Consider the following 25,683-nt stretch of genomic DNA (forward strand, 5'->3'; position numbering starts at 1 on the left):
CGTTTAGAGTAGGACGACGAGGTTGTCCTTGGTCTGGCTTAGCGCAACCATTAGTGAATCTGTCTCTGTAATAGTTGGTTCAATGTTTAGAATGGGAAAGAAATGGAAAGAAAAATGTTGATACGAAAGAAAGAAGCATGATGCACCCAGTAATATGATGCATCATATGCCACGTGTAGTGTTCGTTCCATTGTCATGACGAAATAATTTTATCTCGTACATAAAAGTTAATATAAATGCATTAACACCAAATCAAAAATTTTGGGTTGATTAATATTGTCGTGGATAGTAAAGCAGATATGAAACATTCGTTTATGTCAAAATAAAAAAAAATATTAGAAAATTTACAGGCAATAATTACACATAAATTTTTTTTGTCAACTAATTACACATAAATTATTTTACAAGTTTTGTTTATCTGAAAATAAACTTCTTTGATAAGCATTTTTATTTGAGCCTAGCTATATCAATTGGGCATAGTTATAACTAAAGATAATTTTAAAGTAAATTAATTATAAGCATATTCACATTTATTTTTTTCTGCCTTGTTTGACTGTATCTGTAATTTTATACAGTGTCATTTTCTTTTTTACCCTTATTTTTTCTTTTTAACTATCTCTTTCTCTTTATTTATTCATTAAAGCCTACTTTACAGCTATATATAAAATAGTTTATATTAAAAAAACTATTTTGTATCTATAGCTATATATTTATGCTTAAAACATAAATAGTCAACATTTATTTTAATTCTATACAAGTTTTTTTCAAAATTATTTAATATTATTTATCAAAAACAATTTAATAAAATATTGTTATATAATACTTATTTGGCATAGGGCATAAAAATGTCTTGGCACGGCTCTGTTGATTAACATGGAAAGTGGCAGTAACACTGGCGTAGAGGGAATTTATAATCGCAAGTACCACGTATTGCTTTCTCGTTTGTGATGCAAAACCTGCAATGATCATCCTTCATACAAGTTTTTGTCCCTGACCCAGGCTTCCTCTTGCATGTCTTCTGCCCTTCCACCATCGTTTGTTCTTCTTTATATATATATGCATAAATATGTTAGGGTTGATTATCAAACAATCTGAAATTTAATAAATAATATAATTTGCCATGTATATAATAATGTCAATACTTTTTTTTATAATAATGTCAATACTTACCAAAAGCAGAAAAGCTAATTAGAACAACGAAGAGGAAGGTGATGATGGAAGCAAACTTAGCCATGCTATGTTGTACTTTTTACTTTTTTTTTTAATTTGAAGGTATGTTATGTGTATTGTATGAGGAACTGAGCCTAAAATGATTTTCTATTTATAATGACATGATGGCTAGTTTAGTCTTTTACTTTTCATCCTACAATAAAGTTTAACCACAAGAATTTAAACACATATCTATGATTTAGGTAATTAGAGGCATTCTTAAACTTCAAGTGGGTAAAATAGACGAGAAAAGGCTAACCAATAGATAAAATCTTGTTTGTGATTGGACACTACTTCCTAAAAACAATCATCTACCCGCAGCTGCTGAAACTCATATGGTATCTCCATCCTTAAGATAGAAAGTTTTATCACTAGTGAAAGATCAATTTAAGTCACACATCGAAAATTAAATAAAAGAAAGTCTAATATATAAAAAGAAGTCTAACTCTAATTAGGATAAAGCTTTCTGAAAAGAAATAAAAAGTAAATCTATGCGGAATTTTCCTTTTAAACTTAAAATGGACAATATCGTAATTCCAACAAGTAGAACTAGTAGTTTTAATATATCTCAACATATGTTTATTAATGCAGTTTCTCCACAAGCTACCTCCTCCGCTAGGGAACTCGAACGCAAGGTTTCTCACATCCTTTACCTCTAAACCTAATATCATTTCCCTCCGCTGCTTGTCGCCACTGTCTCTCGATTGTTCCACCGAAGAAGACTCGACACAACCCACCTTTCTTCTCTCCGACAACCACCACCACCGGTTCTCAATTCACTACCGCGAAGACTCAGCCATACTTGTTCTTGTCTTCTAGAGCTGCTTCAAGAGGATGGATACTGGAGAAAAGACCAATTCTTCGCCATGATTCGGTTTTTCCGTCGCTCCTCAAGACTCCACGAGATTCTACCTATAAAATTTTTGAAAACTTTATCTTCCTATATATATTCAAGAAAATCAAGAACCTCTATTTTCTAATGCAATCTAAGGTGATCTATGCGTGGACAGGCTAGACCCTTCACGAGAATAACTACGAGAATATCTTAACGCTTCAATGTGCGGAAAGATCGATGAACGAAGAGGTTTTAGCTTTACCATCAATGATTAATGATTATGAGATAAACCCGTCTTTAAGAATCTACAAGTCTATCATCCACGGTTACGCTGACAATGGCAAGTTCGAGGAAGCAATGTTATACTTGAATCAGATGAAAGAGAACGGTGTGTTACCGGAAACCGAGACATACGACGGGCTGATTGAAGGGTACGGTAAGTGGCAACTGTACGATGAGATTGTTTCGTGCGTCAAGAGAATGGAAGCCGAGGGTTGTGCTCGTGACCACGTTACTTATAATCTACTTGTGTGCGAGTTCGCTCGAGGAGGGTTGCTTAAGAGGTTGGAGAGGATGTAACAGAGCTTAATGTTGAGGAAGATTACTCTGGAGCCTGTTACTTTGGTGTCGATGCTTGGAGCTTATGCAGAGTTTGGGGTGTTGGAGAAGATGGAGGAGACGTATGACAAGATTCTGATGTTTGGGATTTGTCTGGATAAGGAGTTAGTTAGGAGGTTAACGTGTGATTACATTGATAAACTCATGTTCTCGAGGCTCGATGATTTGTGTCGTGGCATTCGGAGGAGCGATCTGGCTTGTGTCTGAGGGGTCTATGTCAAGCATATCTTGTGAATCGGAAAGTTTTGGATTACCTTGAAAAAGAGATGAACGAATCGAGAATTCCTTGGAGTACAACTTTTGCTAATATTTTTCTTTTAGCTTACTTGAAGATGGTGGATTTTAAGAGCATTGAACTGTTACTCTTTGAGATAGGGAAGAGACGTGTGAAAATTGATCTTGTGACTGTAACAATAATGTTGGTGAACATATGGGCCATAAACAGATATCCACATATATGAGAAGAGCCACAAAATTCAAACCAAAAAGAGTTCGAGAAAAATGGTGCGGATTAAGAGTTTATTCCGTTTAGAGTAGGACGACGAGATTGTCCTTGGTCTGGCTTAGCGCAACCGTTAGTGAATCTGTCTCTGCAATAGTTGGTTCAATGTTTAGAATGGGAAAGAAATGGAAAGAAAAATGTTGATACGAAAGAAAGAAGCATGATGCACCCAGTAATATTGATGCATCATATGCTACGTGTAGTGCTCGTCCCATTGTCATGACGAAATAATTTTATATCGTACATAAAAGTTAACATAAATGCATTAACACCAAATCAGAAATTTTGGGTTGATTAACATTGCCGTGGATAGTAAGGCAGATATGAAACATTCGTTTATGTCAAAATAAAAAATATTAGAAAATTTACAGGCAATAATTACACATAAATTATTTTACAAGTTTGGTTTATCTGAAAATAAACTTCTTTGATAAGCATTTTTATTTGAGCGTAGCTATATCAATTGGGCATAGTTATAACTAAAGATAATTTTAAAGTAAATTAATTATAAGCATATTCACATTTATTTTTTTCTGCCTTGTTTGACTGTATCTGTAATTTTATACAGTGTCATTTTCTTTTTTACCCTTATTTTTTCTTTTTAACTATCTCTTTCTCTTTATTTATTCATTAAAGCCTACTTTACAGCTATATATAAAATAGTTTATATTAAAAAAACTATTTTGTATGTATAGCTATATATTTATGCTTAAAACATAAATAGTCAACATTTATTTTAATTCTATACAAGTTTTTTAAAAAATTATTTAATATTATTTATTAAAAACCATTTAAAAAAATATTGTTATATAATACTTATTTGGCATAGGGCATAAAAATATCTTGGCACGGCTCTGTTGATTAACATGGAAAGTGGCAGAAACACTGGCGTAGAGGGAATTTATAATCGCAACTACCACGTAGTGCTTTCTCGACTGTGATGCAAAACCGGCAATTATCATCCTTCATACAAGATTCTATCCCTGACCTAGGCTTCCTCTTGCATGTCTTCTGCCCTTCCACCATCGTTTGTTCTTCTTTATATATATATATATGCATAAATATGTCAGGGTTGATTATCAAATAATCTGAAATTTAAAAAATAATATAATTTGCCATGTATATAATAATGTCAATACTTTTTTATTTTTTAATAATGTCAATACTTACCAAAAGAAGAAAAGATAATTAGAACAACGAAGAGGAAGGTGATGATGGAACAAACTTAGCCATGCTATGTTTTACTTTTTACTTTTTTTTTTAATTTGAAGGTATGTTATGCGTATTGTATGAGGAACTGAGTCTAAGATGATTTTCTATTTATACTGACATGATGGCTAGTTTACTCTTTTACTTTTCATCCTACAATGAAGTTTAACCACAAAAAATGAAACACATATCTATGATTTAGGTAATTAGAGGCATTCTTAAACTTCAAGTGGGTAAAATAGACGAGAAAAGGCTAACCAAGAGATAAAATCTTGTATGTGATTGGGCACTACTTCCTAAAAACAATCATCTACCCGCAGCTGCTGAAACTCATATGGTATCTCCATCCTTAAGATAGAAAGTTTTATCACTAGTGAAAGATCAATTTAAGTCACACATCAAAAACTAAACAAAAGAAAGTCTAATATATAAAAAGAAGTCTAACTCTAATTAGGATAAAGCTTTCTGAAAAGAAAACAAAAAGTAAATCTATGCGGAATTTTCCTTTTAAACTTAAAATGGACAATATCGTAATTCCAACAAGTAGAACTAGTAGTTTTAATATATCTCAACATATGTTTATTAATGCAGTTTCTCCACAAGCTACCTCCTCCGCTAGGGAACTCGAACGCAAGGTTTCTCACATCCTTTACCTCTAAGCCTAATATCATTTCCCTCCGCTGCATGTCGCCGCTGTCTCTCGAATATTCCACCGAAGAAGACACGACACAACCCACCTTTCTTCTCTCCGACAACCACCACCACCGGTTCTCAATTCACTACCGCGAAGACTCAGCCATCCTTGTTCTTGTCTTCTAGAGCTGCTTCAAGAGGATGGATACTGGAGAAAAGAGAAATTCTTCGCCATGATTCGGTTCCTCCATCGCTCCTCAAGACTCCACGAGATTCTTCCGGTAAAATTTTTAAAAACTTTATCTTCCTATATATATTCAAGAAAATCAAGAACCTCTCTTTTCTAATGCAATCTTAGGTGATCGATGCGTGAAAGGCTAGACCCTTCACGAATCAACGAGACTAACTACGAGAAGATCTTAAGGCTTCTATGTTCGGAAAGATCGATGAACGAAGAGGTTTTAGCTTTACCATCAATGATTAATGATTATGAGATTTAACCCGTCTTTAAGAATCTACAAGTCTATCATCCACGGTTACGCTGACAATGGCAAGTTCGAGGAAGCAATGTTATATTTGAATCAGATGAAAGAGAACTGTGTGTTACCGGAAACCGAGACATACGACGGGCTGATTGAAGGGTACGGTAAGTGGCAACTGTACGATGAGATTGTTTCGTGCGTCCAGAGAATGGAAGCCGAGAGTTGTGCTCGTGACCACGTTACTTATAATCTACTCGTGTGCGAGTTCGCTCGAGGAGGGTTGCTTAAGAGGATGTATCAGAGCTTGATGTCGAGGAAGATGACTCTGGAGCCTGTTACTTTGGTGTCGATGCTTGGATCTTATGCAGAGTTTGGGGTGTTGGAGAAGATGGAGGAGACGTATGACAAGATTCTGATGTTTGGGATTTGTCTGGATGAGGAGTTAGTTAGGAGGTTAACGTGTGATTACATTGATAAACTCATGTTATCGAGGCTCGATGATTTGTGTCGTGGCATTCGGAGGAGCGATCTGGCTTGGTGTCTGAGGGGTCTATGTCAAGCATACTTGTGAGTCGGAAAGTTTTGAATTACCTTGAAAAAGAGATGAACGAAGCAAGAATTCCTTGGAGTACAACTTTTGCTAATATTGTTCTTTTAGCTTACTTGAAGATGGGGGATTTTAAGAGCATTGAACTGTTACTCTTTGAGATAGGGAAGAGACGTGTGAAAATTTATCTTGTGACTGTAACAATTGTCGTCGACTTGAGCGTAGCTGGGTTCGAGGGTACTGCAGTTTTTATGAACTGGGAAAAGAATGGGTTTCTTGATAAGCCTGTGGAAATGAAGACTGACCCTTTGGTTCATGTTGCTTTTGGGGAAGGCCAGTTTCTTAGAAGCTGCAATGTAGTGTGAAGCACGATACAAAGACATGGAGTTATCAGTATCTATTAGAAGTTGTGGTTAATAATCAGAAAACTGAAAAAACATATATGTGTATGTATATATTATATATGCGTATATAATGTATGGTTCTTAGCTTTATGGAAAAACACAACCGAAAGTTTCTTATTTAAGAACTTTTCGGTTGGGTTCTCCGTAAAGCTAAGAACCCTTTATTATATACGCATATATAATATATACATACATATATATGTTTTTTAAGAACTTTTGAGTAAGAACCTTGCAATAATGATGCTCTTAGTATGTTAATTTCAATGTATAGATTGCACAATAACTTTATTTGTGAAAGATAAAAGTAATTGAGAGGCTTGCATTGTCGCATGATACAATGTTTCATATGCCATAATAATTTTGGTGAACATATGGGCCACAAACAGAGTTCCACATATATGAGAATAGCCACAAAATTCAAACCAAAAAAAGTTCGAGAAAAATGGTGCGGATTAAGAGTTTAATCCGTTTAGAGTTGGACGACGAGGTTGTCCTTGGTCTGGCTTAGCGCAACCGTTAGTGAATCTGTCTCTGTAATAGTTGGTTCAATGTTTAGAATGGGAAATAAATGGAAAGGAAAATGTTGATTGTTGAGGTCGAAATCGGACACGGCAAAGTTGGCATCCAAATATCCGTAAAAATTATTATCTTAAGAATTTCTACGTTTTCAGGAAAGGAAAACCTATACGAAAAACTTATACGAAGAAAACTTGTGGGAAAATCTTGTTTTAAAACAACGATTTCTTAAGACAACGATTTCCAAAAATAACGACTTCTTAAATCAACGATTTCTTAAATCAACAATACGATATTATCGAAGGTCCAAACATCCGCAAACAAACATCCTAAAAGCGTCTTAGCATCGAAATGGTTTTGGACGCTTGGACGATGGATTTCAGTCCACGGCACAAACTCGGTCGCAATGGCGACTGAGTCACGAACAAGAGCTCGATTGCTATAGCGATTGAATCACGGAATCACGCTCGGTCGCTATAGCGACCGAGCCTCGATTGCAGCTCTGTCGCTAGTGTAAAGCTTGGTCGCTATAGCGACCGGGCTGCGGACAAAGCTCCGTCGCTATAGCGACCGAGCATACTGATATCACTCAAATTACCCTAAGGAGTGAATTACTCTCATCAAAAGAGGTCAAGTTATATTACTTAGGGATCGAATCAACAGGAAGTTAAGGCACACACTAGATCTAATAGTTATGAGATTAAGCTAGACTAATAGTTTATAAAGCAGTAAATAAATATAGTAAAGCAGTAAATAAAATAGAACATTAAACAAGATGAACAATATAATTGTTCAACTTGGCAAGGAGTTGTTTGATGGAAGGATCGTAGCTAGATCTAGGGCTTCTATTCAGGTATTGGGGATTATAATATCTATAGATGCCTAACAAGTTGCTTGCATGATATTATAGAACTCAGCCGCTTAACAATCAGTGATGTCTCACTGGTTAAATAACTAGATCTCTGATCTCAACTGTCGTCTGTTGACCAGAAAAAGAGTCGATCGATATCTTTTAGAGATATCGAGCGATACAACTTTCGCAGCGCCGATCGATTCACCTGTCGGGATATCGATCAACGGCTTTTAGATATGCCTAGGCGCGAGCCGATAATGAACACTAGGTCTCAAGGAGGGCTCTCGCTCTTCTCAACAGGAGACAAGCTAGTTCAAATAGATAATTCAAGATATAAGGATCCTAGTGATCTATATTCTAGTTAGCTAATCTAGAACAAGCATATGGTACAATCCATTTGATTAATATCACAACTTAGCAAATATAGTTTGGGGCTAATCCCACAAACCTATCTGAACCATAGATCTAACAGGTGGATCTATTCAGACATGATAGTTGTCACAGAAATCATAGATGAATAGATGAAAATGCAATAGATAAATAAACCAAAAGCAAAGGAGTTCCAGGAGGACTCTGAAGGAGTTCCCTCCCTTCTCTCCTAACTAAGAACAATAGAACAAAAGAAAGCATAAAGAGCGTCTAAAGCGTAGCCGCCAACAATGGCTTAGAAATAACATAAATATGGTTTCTGGTCGTCAAGAGTATTTTGATAACTTTGTGGTGACTCCTGGGCTTCAGTCGGTCATGAGATATACTTGGCCCACATTCTGATCTCCCTGTCGATCTACATGTAGTGTGTTGCATCGATCGACATACAATCCTCTTCTCGACAACTTCCTCTCGCGAGGCAGACTGACCATTCTTCAGTAAAACGGGCATAACTTCTGCTACAGGATGCAGATTGACCTCAGACCGGTGGAATTGGAAAGCTAACTAAAATCTATATCCTCTATCAAAATATGGGCTAAATCCAACGGTGGGAAGGTCTCCATGGAGAGCGAAACATCTGAAGCGTCTGTGCAGTTCTGCACTGCGATAGACTCCAAAAGGTACCAAAATCACCTTATATCTCTAAATCGTTCCTGAACCTGTAAATATTCTAAATAGAATCCAATACATAATAAATAGTATATATATAACACTTATATACCATATGTAAAAATAGGTAAAATCCATGGTATATCAACTCCCCAGACTTACCCTTTTGCTTGTCCTCAAGCAAAACAAACAGGCAGTCTCTCTGAAAGAGGTTTGAAAACAGCAGGGACTCACATGATTTTAAAAACTCAGTCACCATCTCTCTAGTAGTGCAAGCCAAATAATAAACATCCTAACCATAGAAGCACATTGTACCATATCCTAATATAGCAACCAAATTCCACTAGTTCCATAACCTAACAAATCATGTCTGACAATCCCCTCTACTAACCTCATTTCTTGCATAAAAATAAAATTGTAGCTTTACCTTCGGAGTGTCAATCTAAGAACACATGGACTCAACTCCAGCAAGTTTCTGAACACACAGGTAGTCTTCTCTGATCCCTTTCTCCCCTCATCTCTCTTCTCTGAATCTCTTATTAGTTTCAATTTCAACAGGTTTCGATGCCAACACATGTCATCTAGTCTATCTCATTGACATTGCATTTGTAACTCATACATTTTGACAAAGTGTAGCGAATAATGGGGTCACAGGTAATTTACCTATCCCTCGTTTCCACAATGTGTGATCTTCCTTGAGATTTAGAATAATGGGGTCGCAGGTAATTTACCTATCCATCTGCCTCTCAAGAAATCATATTAATCTTTTCTTTATAAACTTATATCTTGAGATGCCGAAGAGAGAGAAGGAAGGGATATAGAAACACACAGACTTTTTACCTTCCAGACTTGCAGGAGGATTCCGATCCAATGTATACCAAGCCTCCAAGACAAGCAAATAAAGTCAGTATTAGGTTGGAGGTCAGCTTTGGTTCCTTCAAACAATTTCAGCAAGTGCAAACATAGTTGATGTGGGAACCGAAATTCACACCGTCAATATTTCGTATTATTTAGGAAAGTATGAAAACCCTAATTTACCAGAGTTCCCGGATTTCTGAGAAACCAAACGCCAAGCAATCAGAACACGAAAATAAACGAGAAATAAAATAAGAAATCGTAAAAAGAGAGCAAGAAGGGATTTTATTCTGAATCTGCGTATGAGCGTAACAACAAGGTAACGTGCTTCGTCTACGAGAGCTGTCGGCGAGGTCCCTAGTCTAATACCCGAAGGTGGCTAAACCTAATTGAGTCGCAGCTCGAATAACAAAAACGGAAAATTTTCTAAATCGCTCTAAAGTCTAAGTTTGCTCTGAAAAACGTCCCTCTCTATGCCTCTTGCCTTGAGCTCCTTATATACTCCCTCCTAGGTCGGTTTACGCTTCCCCCTTTTGCCCTTGAGCCGTCATAGTCCGAAAAATGGAAATATTCCATTTTTTCGATCTTCATGATTATCTGCGGAAATTTTCTATTTTTCCGCGAAAACTGATGCATATCCTCCAAGCATAAACCGTCATGGGATTTTAAGAAATCGTAAGTGGGCCTCGAATCAAGTTTAGGACCCTTTGGGCCGTCTTTTTGATTTGAGACGTTTATTACGATTTCTCAGATAAGGTTAAGTTTCCGCGGTTTCATTGTAAACCGAACGGATGATCCCATTTGATCGAGAGATCAAGAAATGGTTAGTCGTGGCTTGCGGAGGACTGTTATATGGATAGTCGAGAGTGCATAGTCTTACATTGTATAGTCATTTCAGAAGACTTTGGACGTTTCGGAAAATGATCGATGTACGAGTGATCGGTCGCTATAGTGACTGAGCTTTGTATGGAGCTCGGTCGCTATAGCGACCAAGCTTGTGTCTGTATGATCCCTTAGTTGTTCCGCGATTACCAAGCCGCATCCTCGTGGTTTAACGATCTTTTGTTATCTCTGATGATCGTGTTTTAACGAGAACTTTGTTTAATCGCGAGAAACTTTTGCAAGGATACGATTTTTACGATTTCTTCTCGTAAAAATAATTGAAATCTTATTTTATCGAATGTTTCGATATTAACTTCATCGCGACGGTTTTTGACCCCAACAGTTGACAGGTTGATCCACTTTAGTATCTCTAGTACTTCTGCAGTTAGTAAATCTAAGACTGGTCTAAAGAGTGGTTAGATGACAAGTAGTAAATCGAAATAGATCATCATCCCCTTCTTGAATCAGTAAAAACTTTTTTGAAAGCGTTTTAAATAAGACTCATAAAGTAGATAATCGTTAGTAATCCCCCAGATTTAAACTACATTGTCCCCAGTGTAAACACAGTCGGTGGTAAGGTGAAAATAATAAAGCATAAGTACGAAATGTAAACAAGTAAGAACGATAACCTGCTCAGTGTCGATCGATACAATGAATTGATCATCGATCGTTGTTGATGAAGTGTTGTCGATCGATATCGAGCTGGTCTCATCAGTTGATGTGGTGAGCAATCGTCAACACTTGGATCTGGCCGGAATAGATGTTGATCAATGTAAATGTGTTGTCATCGGTCGTGGCAGATTTGGTTATGTCGATCGATATCGATTTCTTCTCGTCGGTCGATATTATGACAATCGTTTACTCGGGTCCCTATTCTAAATAGTTAATCTAAATTATAATATTAGAACGACCTCCCCTAGACTTAAACAACACTGTTACCAGTGTTATACAATCTAAGTTTGGTGGAAGAATAAATCATAAGGACAATAATTAACAAGGAAAAAACAGTATACCTAACTTTGATGTGAATATTGACCAACACAGTTAAGTGGCGATCAATACTCTTGATGCTCTATCGATCAACACAATTAAGTGGAGATCGATCGATGCTATTAATGCTCTGTCGACCAATGTTTGCAACCATCGGTCGATATTGGTATATCAATGCTTCTTCCATGAATCTTCTCCTGTAACCTAATATAGATAAAACACTAAAGGTCTAAAAATAGGTAAAATCCATGGAATATCACATACATACACTAACCATTTTCCGAAACGTCCAAAGTCTTCCGACAACCACCACCATCGTGGCTCGGTCGCTATAGCGACCGAGCTTGTGTCTGAGCTTGTTACATTTTTACTTTTATTTTGGCATTGGTTTTCGCAGATTTTTAAGACCCAAGTAGAATGATAATTCCGTCGACCGACACAATCAAGTCGCATTGCTCGACACCACATGACCATTAATAAAGATCGACGTATCTCTATATGTATCGATCGATGCCATCACGGTCAGGTTTAGTCGTTCTATCTTGTTACATTAAGTACTTATGATTTATTTTTTCACTTCACTACGGCTGTGTTACACTGGGACAGTGTAATTAAGTCCGGGGGGAGGTTTACTAATATGTGTTTTTATTTTGGTTTTTATTTAAAAATGTTTTCAAAATTATTTTTCGCATAAGTACTAAAATGGGGACATTGATATTGATTTATACTTGATTATCTAACCAGTCTTTAGCACCATTCTAGATTTACTGATTGCAGATAGTACTAAAGATGTTAAAGTGGATCAACCTGTCACCTATATACACTTGCTGAGATTGTTTGAAGGAACCGAAGCTGACCTCTAACACTAATACTGACTTTATTTGCATGTCTTGGGTTTGATAATCACTGGATCAGAATCCTCTTACAAGTCTGGAAGGTAAAAAGTATGTGTGTTTATGGTTCTCTTCCTTCTCTCTCTTCGGCATCTCAAAGATCTAAGTTTATGTTATAAATATTTAAATGATTTCTTGAGAGGCAGAGGGATAGGTAAATTACCTGCGGCCCCATTATTCTAAATCTCAGGGATGATCACACATTGTGGAAACGAGGGATAGGTAAATTACCTGTGACCCCATTATTCGCTACACTTTGTCAAAGTGTATGAGTTACAATTACAATGTCAATGAGATAGACTAGATGACCTTTGTTGGCATCAAAACCTATTGAAATTGAAACTAATAAGAGATCCAGAGAAGAGAGATGAGGGGAGAATGGGATCAGAGAAGCAGATTGTGAGGCTCTGACTAGAGTGGTTACGCCGGAAGAAATAAAAACAGTGGTATTTAAGATGCCATCGAATAAGTCTCCTGGTCCAGATGGTTACACAACAGAGTTCTTTAAGTCAGCATGGTCAATAATTGGTGAAGATGTAGTGGTTGCAGTTCAGTCTTTCTTCATCAAAGGATTTCTTCCATAAGGTATTAATTCTACAATTCTAGCTCTGATTCCTAAGAAGGACACTGCTAAGGAAATGAAGGATTATAGGCCAATATCTTGCTGTAATGTGCTCTATAAGGTGATCTCTAAGTTGCTTGCAAATCGCCTGAAAGGAATTATGCCAAAATTCATAGCTGATAATCAGTCTGCTTTTGTTAAGGATAGGTTGTTGATGGAGAACCTCCTTTTAGCAACTGAATTAGTTAAGGATTATCACAAAACTGAGATATCTTCGAGGAGTGTTATGAAAATAGATATCTCAAAGGCATTTGATTCAGTACAATGGCCTTTTTTGTTAGCGACACTGGAAGCTTTGGGGTTTCCTGCAAAATAGATAAGATTGTGTGTTTCAACTGCATCTTTCTCCATCCAAGTGAATGGAGAATTAACTGGTTATTTCTATAGCAACAGAGGACTAAGGCAAGGCTGCGCTCTATCCCCTTCTCTCTTCGTGATCTGTATGAATGTGCTTTCTAAACTTTTAGATAAAGCAGCATCAGAAAGAAGAATTGGTTATCATCCGAAGTGTAAAAATGTCTCTCTGACACATTTATGCTTCGCAGATGATATAATGGTGTTTGCTGATGGTCAGAAGAGATCTGTAGAAGGAATATTGTCTGTGTTTGAGGAATTTGCAAAAATGTCAGGATTGAATATAAGCTTGGAAAAATCTACTTTGTACATGGCTGGATTTACTCGGGAAAATCAAGAGGCCATTCTCACGAACTTCCCTTTTGCAGCAGGGCTGCTCCCTGTAAGATACCTTGGTTTACCTCTTCTCACAAGGAAGATGACAGTTTCAGACTATTTACCTTTGATGGAGAAAGTCAGAACAAAGATGTGTAATTGGAATGGGAGATTTCTTTCTTATGCAGGTAGACTGCAACTCATAAAATCAGTGATAATGAGTTTGACAAATTTCTGGCTTGCAGCCTTCAGAATGCCAAGAAAATGCTTACGGGAGATTGAAAAAATGAGTGCAGCCTTCCTGTGGTCTGGACCAGAGATGAGTACAAAGAAATCGAAAGTTAGTTGGGAAGAAGTTTGTAAGATGAAAGCAGAGGGAGGTTTGGATTTAAGGCCTCTCTCAGAAGTTAATGAAGTTTCTACTCTGAAGCTAGCCTGGCGAATTCTTTCTGGGCAAGACACACTTTGGGTAAAATGGATACAAGCTTATCTGATTCGCAAAGGATCCTTCTGGGCTGTAAGAGAAAACTCAACACTTGGTTCTTGGATGTGGAGAAAAATTCTCAAAATTAGAGATGTTGCAAAAAGATTTCATAGAGTTGACGTCAAGAATGGTGAAGCTACTTCCTTCTGGTATGATCATTGGAATCCTTTGGGTACTGTACTGGAGCTGTTGGGTACTAGAAGAGTGATTGATTTGGGTATTCCAGTAACTGCAACAGTGGCTGAAGCTATGCAGAACCATAGACGAAGACGTCATCGTGTTGAGATAATAAACAAGATAGAAGATGAGATTGAGAAAAAGAAGCTTGAGAACCATCACCAAAATGACATTGCGCTGTGGAAGAATAGTTCAGGGGTTTACAAACCAACATTCTCATCCAGAAACACTTGGCTTGAGACTTTTTCTGCCACCATGAGACTTTTTTTTCTTTTCAATGTTTAGAATGAGAGAGCATACCATATTTATAGGAAATTTTTGAGTTTGGTAGGTGGGAATGTTACTACGGATTTCCTACTACGTAAACTTTACTACCAATTAACAACTATACAGACCTACAAACATTTATCACGTTTCAAAGGTCGTATAATTCTCGTTATTTAGACTCTAAATATTCGTTGTTTTGCAGTCGTAAATTTACATCTAGTTTACGACTAAACACAACGACAAATATATTTCGTCGTAATGAAGATGTACCATAACGTCTGCCTTACGATGATTGCTTTTCGTCGTTTATTAACGTCTACCATATGTCGATTGTCCTTTTCGTCGTAAAGTAGAGGTAATTTCGACGTAACTTTACGACAACACTTTAGTAGTCGTAATGTTTGGTCGTTATGACCGTGTTTTCTTGTAGTGTTTGCGTTGATATGCAAACATCTTTTCATCCGCACCACACAAACTGCATCTAGTGGTGTCAAAATGAGCTAACTCGCTCAACTAAGCTCAGCTCATGGTGAGCTCGGATCTTTCATGAGGTATCTCAGCTCATCTCATTTATTATATGAGGTTCAATATTTAAACTCAAATTCAGATCATCTAGATCATAAGTTAAATGAGTTAACTCGTGATCTAATATAAAAATAATAATAAAATAAAATAAAATAAAATAAAACAGTGATAAAAATAACTTATGTAATATTATTCATAATTTAAATATTAAAACTCCCAAACATAAATATTTAATACTAAATAAAAACAACACATGACAAAAATAAAAAAAATCCAACACCTAAAATAAATTAAATTAAATTTTATAGATAACTTTTAAAAGATTAATTTCTATATTACTTATGTATATTTTACATTTTAATTTTTGAAGATAGATTTAATTAATATAGAAACTGCCTTTTAAGAATATTTGGTTTGACATTTTAATTTTTGAAAGATAAATATGATAAACACATAAATTATTATTTTTACATAAAAATAGAAGTTATCCATATATATATATAATTGTAAGTATAAAAATGAACAAGCTCATGATCTAGCTTATGTTCATTAAAGATCGTTCATATAACTAGTGATCTAATATAAGCTCGATCAATAAACTAATTTACGAAATGAGCCTAAAATATAAAGATTGTGCTCATGAAAAATTGAGCTGAGTTGAGATATAGTTCATTTTGACACTCCTATCTGCATCACTAACTCAGATGTTTCTGGTCCTGCACTCACCATAAATTTGTGTCGCTGTCTGAGACATTTCTGAGGCCCCACACTAGTACATATGTTATAGTTATATATCCTTAAGAGAGATGGTTTGATGGTTTTATCATTATACTAGTAAAAAAAAAGTATATAGCCACGGTCATTTTCGTAGCTATGAGCTAAAATTCGTGGCTATATGGTAATTTTGCTACGAAATGCCACAAAAACAAAAACGTGACTATAGGAGCGTAGCAAATTTAAAATGTTGCAAAGTCGTAGCAAAAAAAGCCACGGAGTTGCCACGGTCGTTTCCTAGCTAAAATGCTACGTTTTGCATGAAAAATTCGTAGCATAAGTTAGCCACATAATAAATCGTGGCTAATTCGTAACTTTAAAAAAAATAAACTAAAAAAAAATAAAAATTAAATAAACAAATTGATTTCCAATATTATCATTTCTTTTTGTGAATGATTTACAAAAATAAAATAAAATTTTAAATATTTTTATATATATATATATATATTGAAATTGTTTTACAAATTAAAATTGGTTTACATAACCAAACCAAACCAAATTTAACAGAAAAAAAAAACTAAACCAACAAAAAAAAAACTAGACCTAATCTGACTCGAGTCGCAACGAGTCATCTTTCCAGTCAATGCCGGCAAAGAGAGCAGCAGCAGCGGCGAGAGTGTGAGCGGAGACGCAGCGGAGAGAAGCTCGGGATTTACCACCTCGGTTGTCCTCTTCCTCTCTCTCTTCTCCGTTTCCACGACTGAGGGAGAGAAACTTCGGATTTACCACCGCCGTCGTCCTCTTCCTATGTCATCTCCGTTTTAGCCTGAGGGAGAGAAATTCAGGGTCAAATGAATGAGATAGAGAAAGAGAGATTTAGCAGAGATTATGTCAAATGAATGAGGAAGGTGAATCGGCGACGAGGTAGATACCCGTAACGAGAAGACGTGTGTGAGTTTGAGCGGAGGTGAGGAAATGGGTGGAGATGAACAGAAATTGAGAGGAAAGAGATTGATTTTTTTTGTCATGGAGACTGAGAGTTGGAGAGGATTGGAGAATCAGACTCGTGAAAGAAGAAGAAGAAAGTGATTGCCTTTTTTGTCATGAAGAAAGAGAAGAACAAATCCTGTCCATTAGATTGAGTGTAATCAAGGGTAGATAACAAAGCAATGGTTATCCTCGCCATCTCTCTTTCAACCAATGAAAATGTTTCACTATTATTTCATTATTTTTTTGGGATCCCACTCATATTAAAAGAATTGTTTATTATAGACAGAAAATAAGTTTATACTTCGTACTTAGTTTATATGCTTGGTATATTAAAGTTATATTTTTAATTTTTGTTTTAAGTTAGTTTATTATTAAAGTGTAAAATTTGAAGTTTGATGTTGTATCTATCCTTTTAATTCATTAGTCTTTTTATATATAATCTAAGAAAAATAATAAAATTTACAATCTAAGTTTATATTTAATATTTTGAACTTTAATTTGAAAAGATTATATTCAAAGTTTAGATTTTGTTATGTGAATATATGTGTACACACACACACTGGTTAAAAAGTTTATTGTTTGTGATATATAAGGTGTGATGTAGTTTGAAGTATGATGTTTAGGGTTTAGTATAATAGTAGAGACTAAACTTGGGGAAATTAAATTTGAAAAATGTATGTTTAAGATCTGGTGTTTAACATTGAAAATATTAGATCTAGTGTTTAGATTCATGATTTGGGGTATAGGGTTTATGTGTATAGTTTAGGGTTTGGAGTATTGTGTTAATGTTTAGATTCAAAGTTTAAGATTGGATTTTAAAAATGATTAAATGTTGAGTTTAAGTTATGATTTGAGGTTATAATGTGAAAAGATTGGAGATTTAAAGTTTAATTTAAAGTTTAGGGTATAAAATCATGTTTAGGGTATAGGTTTTAAATAGCTACAAAAAAAATTGTAGCAAAATCGTGGCTAATTTGTAAATTTTGTGACAAAAACGTAGCAAAAAGATATTTTGTGGATAGTGTATTTATATTTGCCACAATTTTTGCTACGTTTTATTTCATAGCAGCTTTGCTACGTTTTATTCCTAGCAAATTCGTGGCTATATTTAGCTACGTTTCACTTCGTAGCATTTTCGTAGCTTTTCTTGCTACGTTTTAGACACAATTAGTCACGTTTTTTATTTCGTAGGTTTTCGTATCATTTTCGTGGCATTTTCAAATTTGCTACGAATTTTTCGTAGCTATTTCGTGGCTATAGCCAAGATTTCTACTACTAGTTCTGGGTATTTCATTTTTTTTTCAGGTATCCTACTTTATTGTTGGCAAATGTTTCACTAACAACAACATAGTTCTATGATTTAGATAATAAGATGTAATTCTTAAACTTTAAATAGGAGTGTCAAAATGAGCTAACTCGCTAGACTCAGTCAGCTCATGGTGAGTTCGGATCTTTCATGAGATAACTCAGCTTAACTCATTTATTATATGAGTTTCAATATGCAAACTCGATCTCAGGTCATCTAGATCATGAGTTAAATGAGTTAACTCGCGATCACATATAAAAAAAAATAATAATAATAATTAGAAATAAAATATAGAATTTTTTTTATAATATAATTTAAATATTCAAAACGTTAATATTAAATACTGGATAAAACCAATACCTAATAATATATTAAATCAAAGCTAAATTATTGATCTAAAAATATATTCCACATAAGAGTCTTGTGATGATTCATCTTTAAAATTTTCATCTATTCAAATCGTAAAGATATATATCCCGCATGAGTCATAGGAATATTTAATTTTTATATTTTAATTCGAAAGATATATGATTTGAATATTGATATCAATATTCCTTTATATATACATATATATATATATATATATATTAACTTCTGGTTTTACATTTTGATTTTAGAACATAAATATAATTAATATAGAAACTATATTTTCTTGCAAAGAAAAATAGAAGTCATCCATATATATATATATTAAATATAAAAACTACCAAGCTCATGAGTTAACTCATATTCATTAAAGATCGTTCATATAAATCGTGATCTTATTTAAACTCGATCATTAAACTCATTTATTAAATGAGCTTAAAAATAGAGATCATGCTCATGAAAGATCGACCTGAGTTGAGCCAGCTCATGAGCTATAACTCATTTTGACACTTCATTTTAAATGGGTAATAATAGACGAGAAAAGGCTAACCAAGAGATAAAATCTTGCTTATGATTGGACACTACTTCCTAAACAATGATCTCCCTGCAGCTGTTGAGACTCATATGGAACGTCTTTTAAGATTGACTAGAGTTTGGCCCGCACATTCATACGGTGTTAGTTTTTATTATACTTTTTATAAATTGTTCAATGATACCTTTAAACATATAAGTTTTTGTTTATTTTTTAGGTTCCTACATACCAGAACCGAACCCACCCATACCTGTAAAAAAATCGACTCTAACTCCATCAAAATTCTATAATATCCGAAAGGATTCTAATTTTAAAATTCAAAAAAAATTGATACCCGAAATAACTGATCCGTACCTGAACGAATACATGAATACCCATACCTAATTGATTATGTAAATAAATAAAAAGTTCTTCATTCAAGCATTTGAAATGATGTAATATATTTAAAAAGAAGTACAAATTAAGACTAACTCTTAAACTTGCACAATATTTACAATCCAATGTTACTGAAAATTTAAAAACTTATCTTTAATTAATGCTTGTCTCTTTTCCAACAAGTCAATAATTTCTTAAAATAATTTGAGCATTAATATACCAAAAGACGTGCAGATACTTATTTTAACTATAACTAAAAATGATCAATTGTTTTAAAATCAAATTCATTTCTTTTTTGAGTCCAAATTACTTCCTATAATCTAGCTTACCAATAAATGATATTATATAATTTAATTAAGCTTACCCCTTAAAATCTTCCAATTTTACATTCTTTCATAAATGGAAATATAAACATATATTTCAATTTCAGACTTTGATTATAAACTTTTTCTAACTAATCTAGTAAACAAATACAAAAATATGTGAATAAAATCAGAGAGTATCTGTAATTTCTTTAATATCATTTTTTCACAATTTCAATAATATATGGAATTATTTTATTCATTTATAAAATTTATAGTATAATATTGTTTTAAACATCTGTAGTTATATTTCTCATTATTTTATAAAAAATAAAAACCACAAAATAATCAATTTTAGAACATATAAATTAAATATAAATTAAATTTTAATATGTTATTGGTAGTAAACTCTAATATAAATAAAAATCTAATTATTTATAAATACAATAATATATATGATGATATAAATTAATGGTAGAAAAATAAAATATAATTAATTATTTTAATAAATAAAATTTTATGTTTTAAAATTCCATTTAAAACAATTATATAATATATGTAAACTATAAATGTATATTAATAATTATAAAAACGATAATTTAGCTGTAAAAGGTGAAAATAAATACACATAAGGTTGCATGGTTTCAAAAAATAAAAATACATTTGTGCAGATAAGCGGGTCGTGTTCTAAAAGTATGGATTAAATCACAATATAAATATAAATCCACTGTGTTTAGAAATGTCATATTAAACAATTATTTAAACGGATAAATTTTAAAATATATATTATCACTTATGCAAATAAATATTTCTATATAAAAAGTAAAAAAAAAAAAACACCAGCGCGGTGGCGCAGATCAAGCTTTAGTTATGGTTAATAAGTAAAATAAATGATGTCTAATTATTATGGTAAGACAATTAATAAAATAGTTAAGAAGTGTGAAGAAAATGTAAAAGATAGAATAAAATAATTAAAATAGTTGGGTTATGTTTGTAATCTGTCAAATTATTTGGAAAGGGTAATTAATAAAGTAATTAAAATGAGTGAAAATAAAGAAATAAGAGATGTAACAAATCCGTTGAAAATAAGGTTAATTGTATTTGTACTTCAGTTTTAATAATATAGATATTTTTAGGGAAAATTAGATTTTTAGGACACTTTGAACTAGGATTTGTCACACTAGGATTTTTGCAAGATGTTTTGTTAAATTAGGATTTTAATTCTTGTAAATACTATAATACCCTTAAAATCTCATTTTGCTAATTGAATTTTAATTATAAATAATAATTTTCGTAATAGATTAATTATTTAAAACAATTAAAAGTAAAAAAGGAATTAAAAAAAGAATAAACAAAAGAGGGGATCGGGTAAAAAAGAGGGTAAAAAAGAGGGATCGCGACCCTAATTTTTTTACTTCTTCTTCTCCGCCGAGCTTCCTCCATGGTGATTTAGGGTTCTTCACCACCCTTGTCGTCTCCGCCGCTCTCTTCATCTGAAATCCTTCGAGGGTAAAGAAATCTCTTCTCCCTCCTCGTCTTCCTCTTCCATCCGACTCTCCAACAAACCTTAATCGACGTTTTCTTCGTCATCTAGGTTCGTCGGAGCGGGTCAACTTCAAATCGAAGTGTTCGTCGGAGCGGTTCAACTTCAGATTTTTAGGAGAAAATATTTTTTGAAAGATTTAGGGTAGATTTAGTTTAGATTTAGGAAACTTCTGTAACCAAAAATGGAAGTTTCCATATTTTCACGATTTGCCTAGAATACGTATACTACCTACCCAGAACACCGTATAATAGGTGAGAACTGTATTCTACCTTCAGGCGTCATATAAGGTAAAAGGTATAACAGATTATGACACGTAATGTAACCGAGCTCTGTGATTGAGTTGTGGTTATATCTCGTTTTGTAGCTGAAGGTACACCAAAGCCATCTTTCTTGATTATAGCGTAGCTGATTCTATCTTTGCCACGGTATAGAAGAAATGTTATGCAACGATATATAGCCTGGATATATCAGTGTTTTAAATTTAGATCCGAACTATAAACTAAGTAGACTGCCAGAATGAGTATTCTAACTGTAGCCAGAAGATAAAATAAAATATGATTCAATTTTTTTTTAAAAAAAATTAAACTTATATATTTGTCATACTTATGTTTTCTATAGTTTTCATATTTTTTTATATTTTTAAAACTCTATTTACTATTTTCTCATAAAACAAGGGTAAAATATGTCCAAAATTGCCAAAAGTATGAAAAATCTTATTGTGACAAACAAAAGTTCAAAGTGTTTCATTTTTCCAATTCTCCCTTTTTATTAGTGGTGAGAGATGTCAATATAAGTTTCACTTCGGAAGTTAGATAACAAAAATATAATATATAAAAAATATTTAACTCTAATTAGTACGAGCTCTTTTGAAATGAAAACCAAAAGTAAGTTCATGAAAACTTGTCTTAAACTCAAAATAAACATTATACTAATCGGATAATGTAGAGTTTGGGCATGGATCGTAGAATCCCAACAAATAGAACCAGTAGTTTTAATAATTGTCAGTGTTGGGAATAAATAATTCATGAGGCACCGGTCTTCAATTCTTACCTGGGAAGATTCCAGTTACAGGGTCAATCCTTGCGTCCGGATAAAATGTGAAACTTCTACTAAAGGGATTCTCCGATATTTCAAAGGATTTTAATTTACTTGGAATAACCTATAGAAGGAGAGACCAAACCTTAGAAGAAGGTCCTTCTGCTAAAACCCTAGAATTGGGTTTCTTGATAAGCCTGTGGAGATGAAGACTGACCCTTTGATTTATTATTCTTTTGGCGAAGGTCGGTTTCTTAGAAGATGCAATGAAGTGATAAAGCACGATTCAAAGCCAAGGACTTATCAGTATCTAATTGAAGTTGTGGTAAAGAATCAGAAAAACTGAAACTTAGTATGTTAATTCCAACCTGTACACACACTAGAACTCTATATAACCTGCACCTGCAAATGTAAGATGCATTACTTAGCGGAACACTTATGATTTGTCAAATTTAAATTATTTTGTTTATGAAGACCAATAACTTGAGTTGTGAAAGTAAGTAACTAAGAGACTTTAGATCTGAGCTTTGGTCTTTTCTTCTTCATTGTCCATACTTGGTTTGATTTTGATGGTCTTGTATATACATCTCGGCTAAGGCAGCAAACACTGCTGATCCAATGGGAAGAACATTTTCATCAAGGAAGAAATAAGGTGAATGAACCGAATGCACAGAACCGACTTGTTCGTTTCTGATACCGATTCCTAGATAGTAACCTGGAATTTTCTGTTGATAGAAGGAAAAATCTTCGCCCGCCATTATCTTGTCACCCGGTTTGACATTCTCGGGTCCAACCAAGAGCTTCAGAACCTTTTCAGCGTGCTCGTGTAACTTGTGATCGTTCACAGTTGCTGGGTACATTGGATGATCATCCTCATGCATGTCTATATCCGCTTGGCATCTATGTAGTAGAGCTTCTCCTTCAACCACCTGTAACACCAACGACCGGTTTAGCCCTGGCTTGTTTAGCTAAGCATTTAATTAATATGTTTTGAAGCTACCTCTTTCATCCTGCGCCTCAACCAGGTCATGCCATCCGTTGTAAGACTCCTCAAAGTTCCCCCAAATTCTACATCAGAAGGGCGGGTTTTGATAAACGTAACAGACAGCACCTAAAACCAAAAAAACAAGTAAAACTCTGTTTAGCAACAGAACAGAAGAAGTGTTATCAAGACAAGAGGAGAAAGTAAACAAGAGACGTACGTAGCTTAAGAGAGGATCAGCTTCTCTAGAGACTATATATTGCAATGCTAAGATGGTAGAGGAAGCCGCCAAGAGTGGATCAACACAAGAACCACTCATTCTTACACTGAAAATGGTGGTGGATGCCATAGCAGGACCAGAGATGGTTGACACCTGTCCCGTAGGTAAATCATGATTGACATGCAACCCAAAAATGGCTTCAGATTCACCCAAAGCACCCTCTTTTATCATCTGAAAAGCACCAGCCCCACCTTCTTCCGCAGGTTGGAAGAGAAGCCTCACTGTTCCCTTTTAGAGTTTCAAAAAAATTAAAAAAAAAAAACTTTCTATAATCAATCAAAAGCAAACATAGTTAAAAAAAAAAGAGGTAGAGGAGCATGACAAAGCAAGGCAAGGCTCATCCTTTTTTTTTTTTTTACATTGAGAAAATGTTTGCGTTTGGTAAGCAACTTGGCAGCACCAAGGAGCATAGTGGTGTGAGAATCATGGCCACAAGCATGCATCTTGCCGTTGACTTTGCTCTTATGATCCCACTCGACCAGTTCCTGCAAGGGGAGAGCGTCCATGTCGGCACGGAGAGCAACAACCGGAGGAGAACCGGACCCGATCTGAGCGACGATTCCTGTTTTCGCGACCGGGTATAGGTACGAGATTCCTAATTGGTCGAGCTCGCGGCGAATGAGGGCACTGGTTTGGTGCAACTCGTAAAGGAGTTCTGGGTTTTCGTGGATTTGCCTTCTCACGGAGATTAGCCAGTCTTTATCTCCCTCAGCTTCTTTCAGCAGTAGACGCGGGTACTCGTACTCGGAAGAAGCGATAACCAGCAATGGTAGAAGAAGAAGCGTTGAGTGTGCAATTGAGCATATAGCCATCTCAAAAAAAAACGCAAAGAAGCTGCTGCTATCGAGGAGCGGGTTTAGAAAGTAGACGACGACTTTAGCGCTAAGGTTGGTGGCAAGTACCAATCGGCATTGCTCCTTTTATTTTTGTTTTTTCATTCTTTTTTGAAAAAGCCATAGTATGCATTTTATTACAAAGTTTTGTAATTCACAAAATATATGTGACGTGAGTTTTTAAACATGGAACCACATTTGTTTTATTGTATTTATCTATACCATTAAAAGGGGAGCATTATCATTTTATGTCCTTAATAAAATTTTCATTGCTTCCAAAAATATCCTTATTTTTACAAAAAAATTAATAAAATTCATCAATAGTATTTGAGTCTTTTGGTTTTGGGCTTGCTTATATATATTTAAATGGATTAATAAATAATGGATTTACACATATTTATAAAATATTATTTAATATAAATATTTTAAGTTCAAATAGTAGACATATATATTCTGAAACTAAATTAATCAAAAAATATAATAACATCATAATGTTATTTTCTTAAATCTATGTATCATAAAATTAATTTTAAATCTAAAAAACACAAACTTATAATAGATTATTAATAACAAAAATAAACTAATATTGTCATATTAATAAGTTTTTATATTATCTTTTATTTGGATGACATAATAAAAACATCATCAAAGTTTAAAGACCGAGTTTATGTAATATTTAAAAAGTATAAATTAATTTAATAAAAAAATATTATCAGATATTTTATGTTTTATTGGATCACTAAATATGAGTCCGTGCGTTACAATGGGTTTTGTTTGATATTTTTATTTAATAAAAAACATAAAATAATAAACCATTTTATTATAGTTTTGTGATTTTTTTGTATATGTGTGTGAGATTTATTTAATAGTTAAAAACTCATTTTCACACATAATTTAAATTTAATAATAAATGAATTATTATCAATTTTGTACTTAGGGGTAGAGAAAACATTATACCTAAAAGTTTAAATTGAATATAACCCGAAATAGAAATTACAATAAAATAAAAAGGTTGAAAGTTAAATAACACTAATCGAGTCAATGACAACATTATACACTTTCTTATGTACCAAGTGAATGTTTTATTAAATAAGCTTTTGAAATTTTCTTTTTGCTAGGATTTTTTTTAAAAGAAAATATTCTATTTTATAAATCTTTTTTTATTCACAATTAAAAAAAAGAATATACTATTGAACACTCTTTTACATTTTT

The 25,683-nt window shown here is 34.0% G+C and overlaps 1 protein-coding gene, 1 long non-coding RNA gene and 2 pseudogenes across 2 annotated transcripts; 2 read left to right on the forward strand and 2 right to left on the reverse strand.

Annotated features, from left to right (window-relative positions):
* Positions 1 to 1,794: 1,794 nt before the first annotated feature.
* Positions 1,795 to 3,123, forward strand: LOC108850582 (pentatricopeptide repeat-containing protein At4g14190, chloroplastic-like; annotated as a pseudogene).
* Positions 3,124 to 4,958: 1,835 nt separating this feature from the next.
* On the forward strand, positions 4,959 to 22,722 carry LOC108850583 (pentatricopeptide repeat-containing protein At4g14190, chloroplastic-like; annotated as a pseudogene).
* On the reverse strand, positions 16,345 to 17,194 carry LOC130499399 (uncharacterized). Its single transcript, XR_008938253.1, has 2 exons — positions 16,857 to 17,194; positions 16,345 to 16,750 (listed from the first exon to the last, which is right to left on the reverse strand). It is a non-coding gene; the product is annotated as an uncharacterized LOC130499399 (long non-coding RNA).
* On the reverse strand, positions 22,707 to 24,504 carry LOC108849456 (IAA-amino acid hydrolase ILR1-like 3). Its single transcript, XM_056993403.1, has 4 exons — positions 23,998 to 24,504; positions 23,579 to 23,866; positions 23,377 to 23,487; positions 22,707 to 23,305 (listed from the first exon to the last, which is right to left on the reverse strand). The coding sequence occupies exons 1-4, from the start codon at positions 24,448 to 24,450 to the stop codon at positions 22,919 to 22,921; spliced, it is 1,239 nt and encodes a 412-aa protein (XP_056849383.1). The 5' UTR covers positions 24,451 to 24,504; the 3' UTR covers positions 22,707 to 22,918.
* Positions 24,505 to 25,683: the final 1,179 nt, after the last annotated feature.

Source organism: Raphanus sativus, chromosome 9, assembly GCF_000801105.2.
Source record: "Raphanus sativus cultivar WK10039 chromosome 9, ASM80110v3, whole genome shotgun sequence".
Lineage (NCBI taxonomy): Eukaryota > Viridiplantae > Streptophyta > Magnoliopsida > Brassicales > Brassicaceae > Raphanus > Raphanus sativus.

Excerpts from the sequence above, each read along its gene's own strand:
- LOC108849456 (XM_056993403.1), bottom strand. The coding sequence starts at position 24,450 with ATGGCTATATGCTCAATTGCACACTCAACGCTTCTTCTTCTACCATTG. Across the intron at positions 23,488-23,578 it reads CTGATCCTCTCTTAAGCTAC|GTGCTGTCTGTTACGTTTAT; the intron begins GTACGTCTCTTG and ends TTTTGGTTTTAG. Across the intron at positions 23,306-23,376 it reads TGAGGCGCAGGATGAAAGAG|GTGGTTGAAGGAGAAGCTCT; the intron begins GTAGCTTCAAAA and ends TTGGTGTTACAG.